We start from the raw sequence: 17,114 nt of genomic DNA, 5'->3' as shown, positions 1-17,114 counted from the left end.
GCAAGTTAGGACATCTTTACTGGGAAACACTGAAATAATCTGATGTTTGATAGTTGACATTGCTTACAGATAGGAATCAGTGTAATAGTATATATAAACACAGCACCATTATCAATAGCCGTATGATGTACCGTATGTAGCTTAGCCTGCTACTTGGAAACTACAAACCTTTTTGTTATCTAACACCTTATAGTGTCAAATTAACAATGTTTTATTAGACAGTTTTGTTTCCTTAAATAGACACATTTTTAGCCAAAGCATTCAAATTCTCACAACATTCTGAAGTTGTTATGCACACTATTGTAGAAAACATATCTTACAAAAAAGTGGCAGTTAACATTAAAAAGATGTTCTTCAAATGTTCTCCAGGGATTCACAGAATTGCCCAATGCAAACATTCTTGTCAAGGTTGGTTTCTCACAGCACATCCACCTCCGAAAAATATTCTGTTTCTGATTCATCAACATTATTGATGCATTATCCACAAATTCCTATTTGAATGGATGGCAGTATTGCTCACCCACTCGCCGTTTCCATATCTAGAGATCATATCCATCAGCATCCACCTTACTTTACCTCACCTTACATGAACCTGATGAGACCTGAGCCCTTACTGAAAAGGCAGAAGTCAGTTTTTCATGTGTTACTTGACTGAATGGGGCAGTTCAGAATGGTGCAGTTCAATGTAATCAGAAAGGTTAACCTTACATTGAGAGCAAAAAAGTGCAAAAACAGCCCCAACTTCAAGTGGTATCAAACGAATCAGATAACGTTTAATCAGATATACCCAAAAACCAGTTGTGTTTCCTGTAGATAAACAAACCACTGGTGCAAACATTAAGTTCACACCAGAAACATTCTACTTAATGTTGCAGCGCTTTATTCTGCCATCTCTTCCCTCTGCCCTCCTCCCATCATATAAGTTGGACCTGCTTAAAAGCTGTGAGTCTTGCTGTATCAATAGTCAACCCTGTCACCAGAATTAATGTTAGCATTGTACATTTCTGCAAACCACGAATATATAACATCTGTGCATTATCATTTAGGGTATATGTTAAAACGTGGCATTTTATACATTTTACCAATGCTGCGGTCAACTTGTTGTTGTTTTTAGGCATGAAAACCACTTTACGTTATGGTTAGATAAAGTTCATGTTTTGGCTTCAAATACCCAGTTTTGGTGCCACAATCTTGCCCGGAAATGCCACTGATGCCTCGCTAAAAACACTTGGTTTGATGGAACAATTGCTGCAGAAAATTACTTCATTATAAAAAAAATGAAAATGAAAAATTCCAATGACTCATTATAAAACATCTACTTTGGTGGCACATTTACAACTGTAGATGCCACATTTGACTCAATAGATAACACAGTTTCGGTGACATAATCACCAATGCTTTGCATAAAAACATCAGGTTTGGAGGTGCAGTCACTGCGGAAAATAACGTCTATGCTCAAAAACATGCAATGTCAACATTTTATCTCTGTGACTGGACTGTAAGAGTCAATTCAGAGGAGAAGCTGCCTTTACTTTTAAGGCCTGAGATGTTGATTTATCCTCCCTGAGGACCTGGGATGTGCTCATTCTCTCATTTCTTTAAAAAAAGTCTTAAAATATTTCTTTTTTTTTCCCTGTTGTCTTTCAATGCTGTGCAATACATTCTTTGTAATTAAAAAGGCCTAATCTGTGAGTCTTACTGCATGCTTGCTATGATTGGCTATTGTTATTATTACTGGAAATATTGTTGTTACTCTTTCTACACATAGGACATTCAGTTTTCCCCTGTGTATGACGTGTTATTCAAATATAGCTTGCTTTGCCCTTTGGAGTCAACTATGTTTTTGGTGAATACCCAGAGATGTTTGTTGAATTACAACATTTGCACTTCCTCACCCTGGTGCCAGTTTGTGGCTTCTTCCTTTATCCCCTTGCACCTCTATTTTCTACTGGCATTCTGCTGCATGGTGGTCTTTGCTTTCCACTGTCTGCCAAAGACAATCAATAGTGATATCATATTTATTATAGACATAATACTTTTGTGTATATAATCCAGTGCCTCTTAATCATTTCAGTTTCTTTCCACTTTCTCTTTGTCTCCTTCACCTAACACAACAACACTGGTGGCCTTTTTTCTATTCAGTGATATTGCTCCATTTGTACAATTCTGCAAAGTTATGGTTACAGACTAATTCATTTGATAAAACAGAGACAAATAAACAGTTTAAGATTTGAATAATACCATTATAATACAATAATCATGTAGTGAAAATCTGATATCGGTCCAGCTTTAATACACAGCTTTAAAAAATTTAAACAGATATTTTAATATGTGTTTTGCGGTAAAAATAAAAAATAAAAAGATTTTGGAAAGATTGTTTAAGACGCAACAATTAACTTTTTACAACTACTTTTTAATTTTTATTATTCTAGAGAAGTAAGTCTCAAAACTGTGACACCATCAAGTATAACAGTGGTTCTTAACAGGGAACCAGAGTTGTTCATGTTTATTTATATTTTTGGACTGTCTCTTGCCATGGAAAAAACATGTCTGAATTTTGAATTTTCGTTCCCTTTTAACAATTTGATTAAAGTGACACACATTTTCCTGTTTTGGTGATACAAAAGTATATCAAACAAAACAGTAGCTTCTGCAAATGTGTGGTTATAAAGAACATTGGTGACATTTTGCAGTTGTTTTTTTTCATACTCAAACTCACTTGGTTTCCAACAGCAGCAGCAGAAGCAGGATCTTTGAGGTTTATTGACACTTTTAAAATATTACTCATAAACCCCAACTAACCCATGACATATGTTATCTAAAGAACACATCTTTCACGGTACATTTTTTGACATCACAAAAGTGGGAGGAACATGCTTTATGCATTTTTGCAAAACATTACTTATCATTAAAAACCATCTCTTGATGAAAACAATCTTGTTTTTCATCATATACCCTCTTGTTGCATTTCTTTTTTAAAGCTAACATCGACTGCTGGTTGACAGGACAGAAAACTTATCTTTGCTGTCATCATAAAACATGTTAAAGCAGTAGTTCCCAACTGTTGGGTTGCAGGTTCATTCTGACTGGACTACAAGTGACTCAAGAATATGTCAAGTTTGTAAAAAAAAACAACTTTATTTTTAAGTATAATGAATTTCCAGCACAGAGCTTTTATTTTGAAGTGCTGTTTCTGTTTATGCTTGCTGTATTTTTTTCTTTCTTTGTGTTCTAAGTCAACATGTTTTTTGTGAAATAAAATTTGTGTGTGCTAAAGACTAAGGAGAAATCTGGACCCGTGACTGGACCAGTTGGGAACCACTGTGTGTCATTTTGTATTTTCATATGGCAAAAAAAAAATCATATCATTGTTATAGTCTCTAACTCTTCTCACATGTCAGGGCAGGTGCAGACTTTTTAGGGTATTTTTTGGTGGAACAGAGACAAGTTTGCGGCTCAAGGAAGAAACCTAAAAAAGTCCAAGGTTATCTTTTATCTTTTGGTTTCAGTTGCAATATACACTGGATTTTAAACAAATTACTGGAAGAGGAAATATTTATAAATACAATATTTCCAAATAAAATAGGTAAAAAAAAGCTAAAGTTGACTAGAGTATGAAGAGTGGTTCTTTTTTTGTGGTTTAGTATTGCACTTTCAGTAGAAGTCAAATTAACCAATAGGCTAGTTTTAACAAAACTGTTGTTAACACATAGCTTCTTAGAAAAGCAACACAATTACATGTACGACTACATAACAATTAGAGCCCAACCAATACTGGATTTGTGGGGTTGATTCCAATACCAATATTAGGGTGTAATTATTTTTTAATTAAAAAAAAACAAAAAAAACCCTGATTTTGATATATCAATATATAATTTAAAAGTGCACTGCTCTGTAAAAATAAAACCATTTCATGTTTATGGGTATTGGACAGCATATATGCCAATATATCTGTGAGGGGCCAATAAAATCGGCTGAGCTATAACATCGGTCAGGCTCTACATACAATGCAACATTCGCTCTTTCATTTTGTTATGATTTAATATCAAAAGGAGATAAATATTTTGGAAATTAGTGTGTGTGTGTGTGTGACTTACCCTGGTCCGACCCAGGGCAAGTCACACACACACACACACACACACACACACACACACACACACACACACACACACACACACACACACACACACACACACACACACTAGTCTAGACATGATGATTCAACAGATGTGTCAGGGTACTGATCAACACCATGCTGGGAGGCCTGTTGGATGAGACGTGGAGGGCAGAATACATGGACATTTATGAGCCCGAGCCCTTTACTTTGGTCACTGAAATACACTCCGAACCTGCGCATCACACACACTGGTACAGTGAGCAGGCCTCTCTGGAGATGAAAGAGGCAACAGCCACCGAGATCTTAAGAGCCATCCCCGGAAGTATCCCTGACAGTCTAAGAAACTGATTCAAGACGAACCTCTTTGTCACCACGACACCGTGGAGAGCGCACTAAGAGTGGCTTTGGGCATTAGAGGGCATGCAGCCAGGTGGGGTGCCCATCACCTACACCCTGCCCTCTGGTACACACCTCACCCAGTCCTAGGCTCTGTCAATCAACCACTCCTCTAAACACACCAGAGAGCACCACGCCAAGCAATAGAAGCAGGCGGTACACAAACGGCAACATCTCGTCGACCTGTCGACACCCACAACTTTACACACTGTTAATTAAGTTTCTGTTTCTACTAGATACAACATTCAGTGTCCACAGCTGCCTTTACAACTGTGGGACATTATGTTGACTGAATTCCTGCACTGCCACTGTGTTTCTCACAGAGCACTCAGGCCAGACTTGTGTATGCCAGCATTCAACATATCTAAAATAAACGTTAGTGTGCTCATTAAGTATGACTTCCAATGAATCTTTATCATGTTCTTTACTGATTCCCAAAACTGTCAGTTGATTGATCACATATACAGCGTTTGGATATCTTTCCTCGAGCCTGCACTGTCTTTGGTGAAAGTGCTTTTTGAGTTTTTGCTTCGTCATCTCAGTGTCAGCTGCAGAGTCACCTTAAACTGTGCTCTTTCATCAGCCTGGGAGATTTTAAAACAGGATTAAAGACATTTTGGACACTGAATGCACATGTATAGCTTCTGAACAGAAGCAGCGTTCAGAAGCAAAAAATCACCATTGCCGTTGCCTGTTTTAACTTGTGTTTTTAGTCAACTTGTTGTGAGATTCTGAATCTCAATTGGACTTCTACTGTTTACATAAAGGTTAAATAAAATAAATAAATAAAATAAATCATATATAAATTCAGACGATTACCATGGACCTAATAGAGGTCTTTAACTTTTGTGTTCTGAATCTATTTGAAGGAGAGTCTGAGAGCAATAAAAACATTACTGCCATCCTGTGACTTTCTGAAGTTGCAGCACAAGTCTTAGTGTACTTTAAAAAGGTGTCAAGTGCAAATATTTGACCCTATACTGTTCTTATTGAACCTACTGTATATGAGCTAGACCTCAACAGCTGCAGTACTCTGTTCTTGCCAGAAGAGCGCACTGTTCATCTGAGAAGAGGTGCCTGGATTTATGTAATAATGACTTAAAAATGGCACGTGCTGTGCAAAGAGGAAAATAGGATGTTTTAGCCCATGTGGTATTCTATCTTAAACAACATGTTTGGTTTATTATTCAAGGTAAAATATGATTTGATAACCAGCCCAATTTGGTTTTGTACAAACTGCTATTGCACAGCCTCAGTAACTGAAATAATGGTATTGTAAAGGTGTAGCATATGGCTGCAACTTTATCATTACAACAGATCCTCTGCTGTAACCGAAGCCAGTTACAAATGATCCATGGCTAAAAGGTCACTACAATCACATGACATCTCTGGTGCAGTTGCAAAGTTTTAACACTGTCACTGTTTTGGTGCTCTACTCTGACACATTGGATATAATGTGACTATGAGGTCAAAGTGGCGACTTTTACTTTTAAATGCATTTAAATGTGTTTTTAATGAACACCTGCAGTGTGTCTGTGCAGGATTCATTGACCATTTAACCCTCTGGGGGTCGTATTCGCCAGGCAGTGAGGGACTCATAAGAAAGAGGGTGTTAATACCTACACAGTTCATTAAATGGACATGTAAATATCTTCAAATGTATTTTAAATCAAATGTGTTGGAGTGCAGAGCCATCACAGCAACATGTGCCACAGTCACATTTTGACCTTACTGCACAAATAATCATTTGGTGAGAATTTTGGTCCAAATCTGCTGCGTACATGACTAAAAAAAATGAAAAAAAGAGAAGCAAATATAAACAGAAAGTTTTTTTTTCAATAGTTATATACCACAATTTGATTGATTTGATTTGATTTTAAAAACGTAGAGGCACTCCAGTAAATGTTTTGAAGATGTGTCGAGTGTCATCCGTTTTTATGCCCCTAATCTATGGCGCGCACTGCCTCTGCATATTCGAATGAAAAACTCTTTTTTGTTTGTTTGTTTTTAATGAAAATTAATCTTTTTAATTTAGTTTTTAATTTGAAGTGAAATTACAGGCTTAGTCTGAAGTTTTAATCATTGATGTTTTTACTTTATTTTATCCTTGGTGTTTTTTGTTGTTGTTGTTTGTTTTTTGTTTTTTTTTCCTCTGTGTTGTTTCACTTTTGTATGTGAAGCACTTGGGGCTGCATGTTTGCATGAAAGGTAGTTCATAAATAAAGTTGAGTTGACATGATTACAACTTCATTTTTTTGGGTCAAAACATCTTTTAAATATTTGTAGTTTGTTTCAATAAATAATATTGTAACTATGAGCCAACTAATAACTCCATGGTTGACTCATAAAATGTTACACTCTGATACTATCAATAAAGTCTAGTGCTGTAAAATGTCGTCAGTTATCAGTCTGATGCAGATTTTGTTACTCAACCAAGGCTGATTTTTCTTGTTCGAAGAAGTGAAGAACAGCCACAGAAGTTTCCTGTACAACTGTTGCAATCTTATCTGAACCATGTGCCGCATAACAGCAGAGAGGCCTGTTAACACATGGTAAACACTTAATTCAGTGCCGTATAGTGAACACAACTTTGTTCCATGTTTGGCACTGACAGGAGTCTGTAAACACAACAGCCATTTAACTGCCATCATGAAATACAACAGATATGCTCAAGCTTGTTTTATATTTAGAAAGCTTACGTGAAAAATAACAATGCTTTTTTTTTCAAGTAGAGGAATCTGCCATTTAAATTATCTTGGAAAAATAAAGCAGGTCATAAAGGCACTTCTGATATTAATTCTCTCCAGCAGCAATATCGTACGACGTATGAGAACACGTAAATACATAGCAAAAATATCCAGTAGAGTAAGATAGAGACATTCATTCACCACCATGCAACAACTATACTGAAGCAACTATTGCAAATATTTGTATATTTCAACAGGTACAGCTCAAGAGGATATCCTTCTTGAAGTTTCAGTCTCATATCTTCCCTTTTTATGCACAGGATGTACACAACACTGATTATTATCAAATGTTCTAAGAAATCTGTCAGTTTCTAAAAAATACTACACTTTTTTATCATCGTGTTGACCACAATTATTGCTTTATGTCATTTAAATATAAGATCCCAATAACTACAAGGACGGAGAGTTATGACGCTGTAAGGGACTTTTCTTTTGGTATTTAGCTCTATTGTTGTCTATGAATAGCCATGGCAGAATATCGTGTCTGTTGTCTGTCAGCGATGGGTGTGATCTGGCTGTCTGATGCCCAATGAGTCAGACCCACAAGGCAAGGCCTTGAGGAAGTTAAACTGCTTCCTCTGCCTCGCTGCCGGACTTGTTTTGCACAAAGGAAGGTTGAGGTCAATAAAAAACAGAATTTGAAAGAGTTAAACTATCAGCACAATCCTTCATATTCCCAATGCAGAAACATTTTTCTCCTATTTTCTTGAGTGCAGCTGGAGAGGACAAAAGGTTGAGCACTCTACTAACTAACTTGTGTGCTACTCAGTGCACTGTGCAGTGCTGTGCAGGTAAATCTGTTTAAAGTGCATATTGTTTTGCATATGGCATCACAGAGCATATCCCCTTGCTGAAAATGTGCTAAAAAAGCAAGTTAAAGCGGTACCCAGAAGGGCGTGGATGATTCAAAGGTGTGAAAACCGCAGGATATCATTTAGTGCACAAAACTTAGGTATGTGTTTATTAACTTTTGATTTTACATTGTGAGCAGTTAGGCTACTTCTGGGTACACAGCTCCACTTATATTGTTTTTAAAAAAAATTTCTATGAATTTGCTCATTTTCTTCATTTCAATTTCTTTCCAGTGGTGTCCCCAAGCGGGGGCGGGTTGGCCATGTTATCAAGTCAAGTCAAGTCAAGTCAAGTCAAGTCAAGTCAAGTCAAGTCAAGTCAATTTTATTTATTAAGCCCATTATCACAAAACACGGTTTGCCTCAGAGGGCTTTACAGCATACAACATCCCTCTGCCCTTAGACCCTCACATCACCTAAGGAAAAACTCCTGAAAAAGAACCCCTTACATAAACACAGGCGTATAGCTTCATACATGACCACAGCAATAATAAAACCAAGACTACGATCGGGGCGAGCCGGGGGTACGGTATCAGTGCAGCCACAGCACGAGTATGACCGAAGGCAGGGTCACAGAACCAGGACAGCTATCACCACGATCAGGTGCAGCCAAATTTGCAGCCAGGATCGTCTTAGATACAATTGCTGGTCCCCCCTGGCAAAAATAATTGGAGGCCGATATTACTATCTTTAAGAGGCTGTGGTGTACTCATTTTTTAATCTAAAACAGTGGCATATTTTGGGAAACTACATAACCAAAGCCATCCATTGGTACCAACACTGTCGGCATAGCTTGTCGGGAAGGGGGCGAATTGACACTAAAATTGTCCTATGTTCACACTACAAGCAACATAGCAAAAGGCAAGAGTAATTTCCAATGAGAATATAATGGCCTGGAGCTATAATTTGACGTGATGGGTGTGATGCACTAATCAAGGTTGAGTTGGCTTGAACTTTTTCAAGTGCTCCAGTGATGTGGTGAAGCATATGATTTTAATGTTTTTTAGTGAAAGGTTACTATTAGTTTGCCTCCCTTGTAGACTTGTTGTTTGCATATTGTTGTGGCAATAGTGGGACACATGCCAAACTAAAAACTCAAAGTAAACGCCAATACATTTTTCCCAAAGATGATTTCTGTCGCTGATGGTAGTTCTCATCACCCTGGTGTTTATCAAGTGATCGTTTTTATGATAGTTTGTTTTTAATGAGTTATTCAATTCTACAAAAAGGGGGTTTTCCACCATGATTGGCAGCTGTGACAGCCAGTGCATCTGCTCGCATTTAATGGGGCTTCTCGCAATTGGTTGGACGGGTGTTCTGCCGGGAACCCCCCCACCGCGGACATTGCTACCGCTCAGACTCTGGCTCCAAATGACTTCACCTGCGTAAGATGGCAGCGCCTGTATCCTGTATATTTTGGCCTCACTTAAGCATAGCGGGAGTAAGTGGGGGCGCATCATCCATTTTCAAACACAGGCTATGGTCAAGGTGCTTTGTCGCAATTTGCAGACACAGAGGCCCTTGGGACAGAACTATGTATGTTGACAAGCGCTTGAGCAACACTTTAGCCGCGGCAGCAATAGGCAAACGTGAACGTTGTTGCCTTGTCACTCAGTGTGAACACAGCATTAGGCAAATTTTTGCAAGGGAACAACTGGCAAGGCCATTTTCAAAGGGGTCCTTTGAACTCTCATCTCAAGATATCTGAATGAAAATCGGTTCTCGGGGACTGACAAGTGTCTTCTAAACTAGGAAGGCTTGTTTCCAGTAACTGTTTTGTCTCTTAAAGTCAACACATAGTCAATATGAAAAATGTCTGTGGGCACACTGTTTCTTTTGTGTATCAAGGCTTGACCACATCTTACAATTCAAATTTTCTCTGATCTCTCACTAAAAAGCCTGTTTATGTTTTGACAAAATGCTGCTATGTCTACACCTTAAACCACAGCCTAAACTTGTTTTTCTAAAACTTTTTGACCCTGTGAAACCAATGTGCCCTTGCCACAGGAAGTGACTGGATTTGCAAAATGTACTGATTAGGGCTGTCCCCAATATCAGTTTTGGGGCACTGACACTTATATCAGAAATGTTCATGATTAATTGAAGCTTTAATAGGGGCTAGGGTGTGGGTGAATGAGAAACCAGGATATCAGTCAACTGCCCTACAATAACGTGAAAAAAGGTCACTGAGGTAGCTCACAGGTTGCACCTTTACCATAACAGGCAAGAAAAAAAAATCTACTTTGCAAGATGGCTAAGCTGTTAATAACTCTTGTCAGGTCTTGTAGATTTGTGAAATATGACATTTATTTGGTGTATCTGGCACTTGATTATCTGGGTCATTTTCACAAATTTCTACACTATTCCATACATGACATTTTTTGACATCTTGTTAGTGCATCTGGCAGCCTGACACACGTGATCAAACTGTCCCAGTTTCAGTGGTGCTGGACTTCTTGTGACTGAGATTAGATGACACCAAGTTATAGTTTCAAAACTGTCACCAACTTCAAATGCTCTTGTCTGAAAATATCTAAAAAATAATTACTGTTGATGCATAATAAATGACTGACTACATTCCATTTATTTGAGATTTCTTTAAATATATACTGACTTTAATTCTTATATCTTTCTCTATATAGAGAAATATATACGTATATATATATATATATAAATAAAGAGAGATAGAGAGAGAGTGAGAGAGAGACAGAGCATTCGAATACTGTTTTTGATGTTGATAATCATTTGATTTTCATAGCAACGATCGAAGCTTCAAGGCCTCAAAGCATTCAGGTTGGCCCTAGTACTAATAGTACTTTGACAAACACAGCAGTGAAAAGGGTAAATTGTTTTGTATCTTTCAAAAGAAATCACCATTGTGAAATGAGTCTCAAGTGTAACTTTCATTTTCTGAAAGTCATTCTAAGCTCAAAAAAACAAAGGTGGTTCTAGAGCAAAGGGGAAGTTCCTCATTCTGCTGTCACACATTTGCATAGTCTAAAGGGAAATTTATCAAAAAACATTTAAACCTGAAATACGGATTATCAGAAGAAGGCGTGATGTAATTATTGTGCAACGTTTTCTTTACATCTATAAAACAAGCGAGATGTCTGACAGAGGCAGCTCCAGACTGAACCTCATCCTCCAGAAATGCTGTATGAAACCTAGATTTTCTTTTCCCAAAAAATGTCACAGATGGCTCAACCCCCACAACTTTATCAATTACAAAGGCTGAAATGAAATATGACGCACATCATAGCAGTGTTACATGACTGTCTGCAATCAGTAGGTGTTTCAAAAGTGAGTGTTGAGAGGAAGAACATTTGAAAGATTTAGCAAAAGTATGAAACACTCGCTCACACATTTGCAGGGAGAGAGAGAGAGAGCAGGCGGGACTGAGCTACAACAGGATATTTTGTCACTATGGTTACTGGCAGCAGATACGGATCTTAATATCTGAGTGTCATGCTGCTCTCATACAGGACAGTGTGGTGGTGGTAGTGGCGGCAGTACGGCCCTTATAATTAAGCTTTGCAAGTGTCATGTTTTCAGGATCAACGTGACTTCAGCAAATCTAATGAAAAACATATTCCATATCTGAGGTAAGTCTTCTTTCCAAACTATTTGTTTAGGGTTGGGGTGAATCATTCGTAATGACTGATCCAGGATATTATGGTAAATTTGTGTGAATAACATATGTAACTTATTCCGTTCGCAGTTTGGCTTGTAATTGATTCATGTGGTTAAAAATGTGCTATATTCCAAAGTCAGATATGTACAAATGTTAGTATCCTCACAACAAATCATCCCACTTTTACAAACTATATCCTCTATATTTTAAATATAATAAATACTTTATTATGAAAAAAAGGGTTTGAATGAGGTAAATTCGGTCCTAATAATACTCATCAGAGTGAAACCAATCAATCACAGTTACAACAATCACAGTTTGAAGCAAACAACTTCCAGAACAGTTTGAGCATTACTGAAAATGTGCAAAGCGTATTCTTGGCAAAAAATATTTATTTTCAAATAACTACATTTCTAACTAACTTTTTTCTTTATTTTAAATAGTGAACTTTTGCCCCATATACCCTTTCACTTGTGTTAATGAGTCAGGAAATGTGTTTCTCCGCTGCACCATGTGCTCAGGCAGATAGCTTCAGCAGAACAGGTTATAATTTTGGTTCAAACAATATGACTTTGCAACTGCCAACCATTCAAAGGCAGAGCACCCTGGGGGAAGCTGACTTCCTCAAAGACAAGGTCCGTCTCTCAACACCAATTTTTTTTTTTTCGCAGTGTAAGTGTGAGAGTACTGCAGCTGTATTCAGACTCATAGTAAAGTGTTATTGTTCTCAGACTTCCTTCGTGTCACTTTTAGCTACAAATGGCATGAAAAAAATAACAGCTATGTCCTGTGAGTCAAAGGCACAGTGGCTGAATGGGTAAATAAGTGGAGGATGCTTATTGTATCTCTCCTGACTCCTTTTATATCATCTTTATTTGTACACAGGTTGAAAAAAAATGTACTTAAAATTGGTGAAATTGTGAAAAAAAAGTATTGCCCAATAATAAATGCCTCAGTCAGACAACCAGAGCAAATCAGATCTGACTGGTTTTTTTTGTTGTTTGTTTGTTTTGATTTTAAATCTTGAACCTTCATCTTTTGTTTAAGGAGATGTAAATGCTTGATTGTGCAAAGCCCTGGTTAGTAACACTGAGGCAAAGTAACATTTTGGTGTCTGCTGGGTTTTGCTCAAAAAGAACCACACGGTGGCGCCACACACCACAAAACACATCTGTTTCAGTGCCTGACTATCGGTTGCTGCTGATAAATCAGCTGAGAGTTCACCGAAACTGCTGGTAACCAAACAACACAACAGAAAAAAACTCCAAAGAAACCATCTCTATTACAAGAAGACACTGTCAGGTGATTTTCTTGGTGAAACAGCCAGTAAATGCCAGGTGTAATAAGAGATACTGTAACTTTTTTTAACTTCCTTTTTGAAAGCAAAGTCGTGCCATGCTTACACCAGCCAAGTGTTTCGTTTCATTATAAGCGTACACTCTTAAAGATTTTTTTTAGGGCATTTTTTTCTTTTAATTGATAGGACAGCACACTTGTGAAAGGGGGAGAGAGAGTGGATATTATTGTGGATGAGCCAATATGCTACACTTTTATCTAAAATATGAATATTATTGATCATTTCTTCAGAAATGTTACCCTAAAAGATCAAAAAAACAAGCAGAACACCTGCACTCTCTCAGATAATAGCAATTTTTCTTACCTTAAAGGTTCTGAATCCTGTACTAAATCCTTATTGAGAAACACAAAATGCAACGTTTTCAAACATGCAATATTTCCATGCACATGGGGAAAAAAGCACCACTGTTTTTAATAAGTTATCCTCAGGAAATGCACTAATTGTGGGTTATTTTAATATAGTGTTTTCATCATTTCCACAGTCAACTAAATTTGACTAAGGTAAAGAACCAGTAGAGAACCTCCCAAAAATTTTTCTGTAGCAGGGGTACTATATAGCACCTTTCCACATGCCTAACAAGGAAGCCACATTTTTTGCATGTAGAGTTTCATAACTTTTTTTTTCCTGGTCAAATTGACACATTTGGTTTTGCTTCCTTGAACCCATTCATGTCTGTGACTGAAAGTTTGAATTTCACACAAATCTGAAGAAAAGTTTCTTCTCATCATTATATACAGTCTTTGTTTTGTTTTTTTTCAGTGTATTCCAATATCTCTTTAAAAAAACAGCAGTTTACCATGTCCAAAGATTATAGTATAAAAAAATGTCTTATGACTTCTTGAATTTTGGCTGAAAACATGTTTTGTGAGGTCATAGTGACCTTGACCTTTGATCACCAAAAACTAATCAGCTCATCACTGAGTCCAAATGTAGGTTTGTGCAAAATTAGGAGAAATTCCTTCAAAGTGTTCCTGAGATACTGCGACAGACAGTCAGCCCAAAGTTGACCATAGCTATCGCCCTAAATGCCTTTGGCCACAGCTATCGCCAGCACTGAGGCTTGAAAGTAATTTATAGGGAAAACATTTGATAAACAACACATTTTTAAAGAGTGATGTTTCATGTGATCTAACAACTAAAGGTATCCCCATATCAGGTTAGAAGACATTAGACCAATCAGAACAAATTTTGTAATATTTCTTTACCAAATCTAAATATAGTCTTTGGGCACCAATGAGTTTTAGATAAGAGGAGAAAGAAGAAAAGAAAAGATAATGCACAGCATAATGAAAATCTCTGAGTTTAACCAAAGCATGAACACGTTTTGTTGTCCTTTTTGCAGTTACGAATTCCTAAAATATCAAGATGGGTTCAACCACTGCACCTGTGACCTCCACCGTCCCTTCCAAGTACAATGGCTCTAATGAAACAACCTGTGACACCCTATATGCCCACCGGGACTACGCCAGGGTCCTCATGCCTCTTTTCTACTGCATCGTGTTCATTGTGGGGCTGTTTGGTAACTGCCTCGCCCTCCATGTCATCCGTCCCAATCTGAAGAAAATGAACTCCACCACTTTGTACTCTCTCAACCTAGTCATCTCCGACATCCTCTTCACCCTCTCTCTGCCAGCAAGGATTATCTACTATGCTCTGGGCTTCCACTGGCCTCTGGGCGAAGTGCCGTGCAAGATCTCAGGCCTCATCTTCTACATCAACACCTACGCCGGGGTTAATTTCATGACCTGCCTGAGTGTAGACCGTTTCATCGCCGTCGTGCTGCCTCTGCGCTTTGCCAGACTCAGGAAGGTCAATAATGTGCGCTACATTTGTGTTGGTGTGTGGCTGATGGTCTTGACGCAGACACTCCCCCTTCTGGGCATGCCTATGACCAACAAGGAGCCTGACGGCTTCATCACCTGTATGGAATACCCCAACTTTGAGCAGGTTGAACATATTGCCACGATACTGATAGGTGGTGTCTTCATTGGTTATGTCATGCCTGTGGTCACCATCCTTGTGTGTTACTCTGTCCTATGCTCCAAACTCCATTTCACAGCCAAGACCAACCATTTGACAGAAAAATCTGGGCGTAGCCGCAAGGCCATTGGCGTGATCTGCTGCGTATCCCTGGTGTTTATCGTCTGTTTCAGCCCCTACCACATTGATATCCTACAGTACATGATCCGCAAGCTGGTGTCAAGTCCTGATTGCGCCGATCTCACAGCCTTTCAGGTGTCGCTGCACATTACTGTGTGTCTGATGAACCTCAATTCCTCTTTGGATCCTTTTATCTACTTTTTTGCCTGTAAGGGCTACAAGAGGAAACTCCGCAAGTTGCTAAGGCTAAAGGTGAGCATGTCCTTCTCCAGCGCGGTGAGGACGTCACCTGAAGGCTCCTCCAAGGACATAATTGATGGCAACAAGATCCAACTCAACAGTTCGACTGTAGGTACAACCAGTGAAAGGAGATTTCTCCGGGATGAGTGATTTAGAGAACTGAGGCACCAAGATTTACACCAAAGGAGAGGACCTTTTACGTGTGGACCTATTTTATTCAAAACCATTCAAATAGTGTCACGAACATTTTTTTCTGGACATTGAAATGGACTCACTTATGCCATCAGAAACTCCAAGAAACTACCCAGCATCTGGATCCATAGAAATCAAGCTATCTTTAAAGTAAAGATTTGTTTACATAAGGAAAAGTTTTTTCAGAACATCACCTGAACGACTGCATTTTTTTCTTATTAGTGAATTTCTCCAGAAAGCAAAGATTACAGCAGCTTAGGCAAGTACTCTGTCCAAAAGCATGCTTGCCTCCTTCCCAAAGACTGAGCACTGATGAGGAAGAGCATGAAGCAGAACCTGTTGGGAATGTACAGCTCTGTTGACATAAAATCGGACCCACATTCACATTTCTGTGGAATATAAAAGCACTGAAAGCTTAGCTCATGTACACAATGCAACCAGACAATGACCTCACATTTTGATCCTCACAATGTTACTTAATTACTAAACTGAGATAAGGTAGAAGTAGAATTTCATTCCACAATGAAGTCAGACTCAGGTCTTTTGCCTCAAGTTTCAGCCTAACACAGTTGTAATGTCTCAGGAAACTGTAAACTCAGTATTTCAACCACCTGTGAACTGATATAACATTGATTTAACTGGTTGAAAAAGCACCATGTTTGTTTTAAAATCAATTTTCTTGTACTGAAAGAGGGTGTGGCCTATGATGTAATTTTAATTAAAGGGGCCCTGTAGAGTTTTCTTATAAACATACAGAAGTTATGTTTACATTCGTGTTATAATGCAATGTGTGTATCTTTGAGGTTTTCCAGATATGGAGAGAGCATTTTATTCCTCATTAAACATTTGCAAAGTCATTGTTTTTTAAAAAGTATTTTGAATCCAATATTTTCACACCCACGTTTACTAGTTCGCAATCCTTTTCTTCATTGTGTACTGCTGCATATCTTGGTATGTTAGTCCCCCTGTTGACCGTGGAATAATGTGATGCCATTGGTAGGACTGTGTGTGCACAAGATAAACAACATGAAGACCTCTTCAAAGAGATTTAGCCTTATTTTCCCTTTACCTAAAACAGCAAGACCTGGAGACCCCGCTGCAGTTTGTAAAACTTGCTTTTCATCATTGTTCAATTGGACGTATCTTCTTAAGAGTATCATCTGTATGGTACAAAGAAATTTTAGACACACCATTTGTGCTCAAGCCTGAACCTGTATGCAGAGAATCATTTACTGTCTCAGTCATTTCTATAACTCCTAGAATCCCCTGAAAAGGCCATGTAATAAGATCAGATGGGTCAATCCTGGTTTTGTTACTCAGGGAGTTCCTCAGGGATCTACACTGGGGCCTGAGCTGCTGATTTCATTAATCTCAGTTCTACTGTAATCAATTTAGGGACCATCAAAACTACAAGTAATTCTTATTTTTTGTTACACAGGTGTGGTTAAAAATAAGCAATGGTATAATTTGTAACTTACATAAA

The 17,114-nt window shown here is 38.1% G+C and overlaps 2 protein-coding genes across 3 annotated transcripts in view; one reads left to right on the top strand and one right to left on the bottom strand.

Annotated features, from left to right (window-relative positions):
* The window catches only part of clybl (citrate lyase beta like), a 150,871-nt gene that overhangs the window by 109,761 nt on the left and 23,996 nt on the right, over positions 1-17,114 (bottom strand). The window lies entirely within an intron of this gene.
* gpr183a (G protein-coupled receptor 183a) lies at positions 11,528-16,488 on the top strand. Its single transcript, XM_042494290.2, has 2 exons — positions 11,528-11,713; positions 14,442-16,488. Exon 2 carries the CDS (start codon positions 14,465-14,467, stop codon positions 15,587-15,589), a length of 1,125 nt encoding a protein of 374 aa, XP_042350224.2. The 5' UTR covers positions 11,528-11,713; positions 14,442-14,464; the 3' UTR covers positions 15,590-16,488.

The sequence above is a fragment of the Plectropomus leopardus genome, chromosome 10, assembly GCF_026936395.1.
Source record: "Plectropomus leopardus strain MGB_pleo_1.0 chromosome 10, ASM2693639v1, whole genome shotgun sequence".
In the NCBI taxonomy this organism is placed as follows: Eukaryota; Metazoa; Chordata; class Actinopteri; order Perciformes; family Serranidae; genus Plectropomus; species Plectropomus leopardus.
The sequence above is the reverse complement of the archived record's forward strand: the minus strand, read 5'-3'. Positions and strand labels throughout refer to the sequence as shown.

Excerpts from the sequence above, each read along its gene's own strand:
- gpr183a (XM_042494290.2), top strand. The coding sequence starts at position 14,465 with ATGGGTTCAACCACTGCACCTGTGACCTCCACCGTCCCTTCCAAGTAC.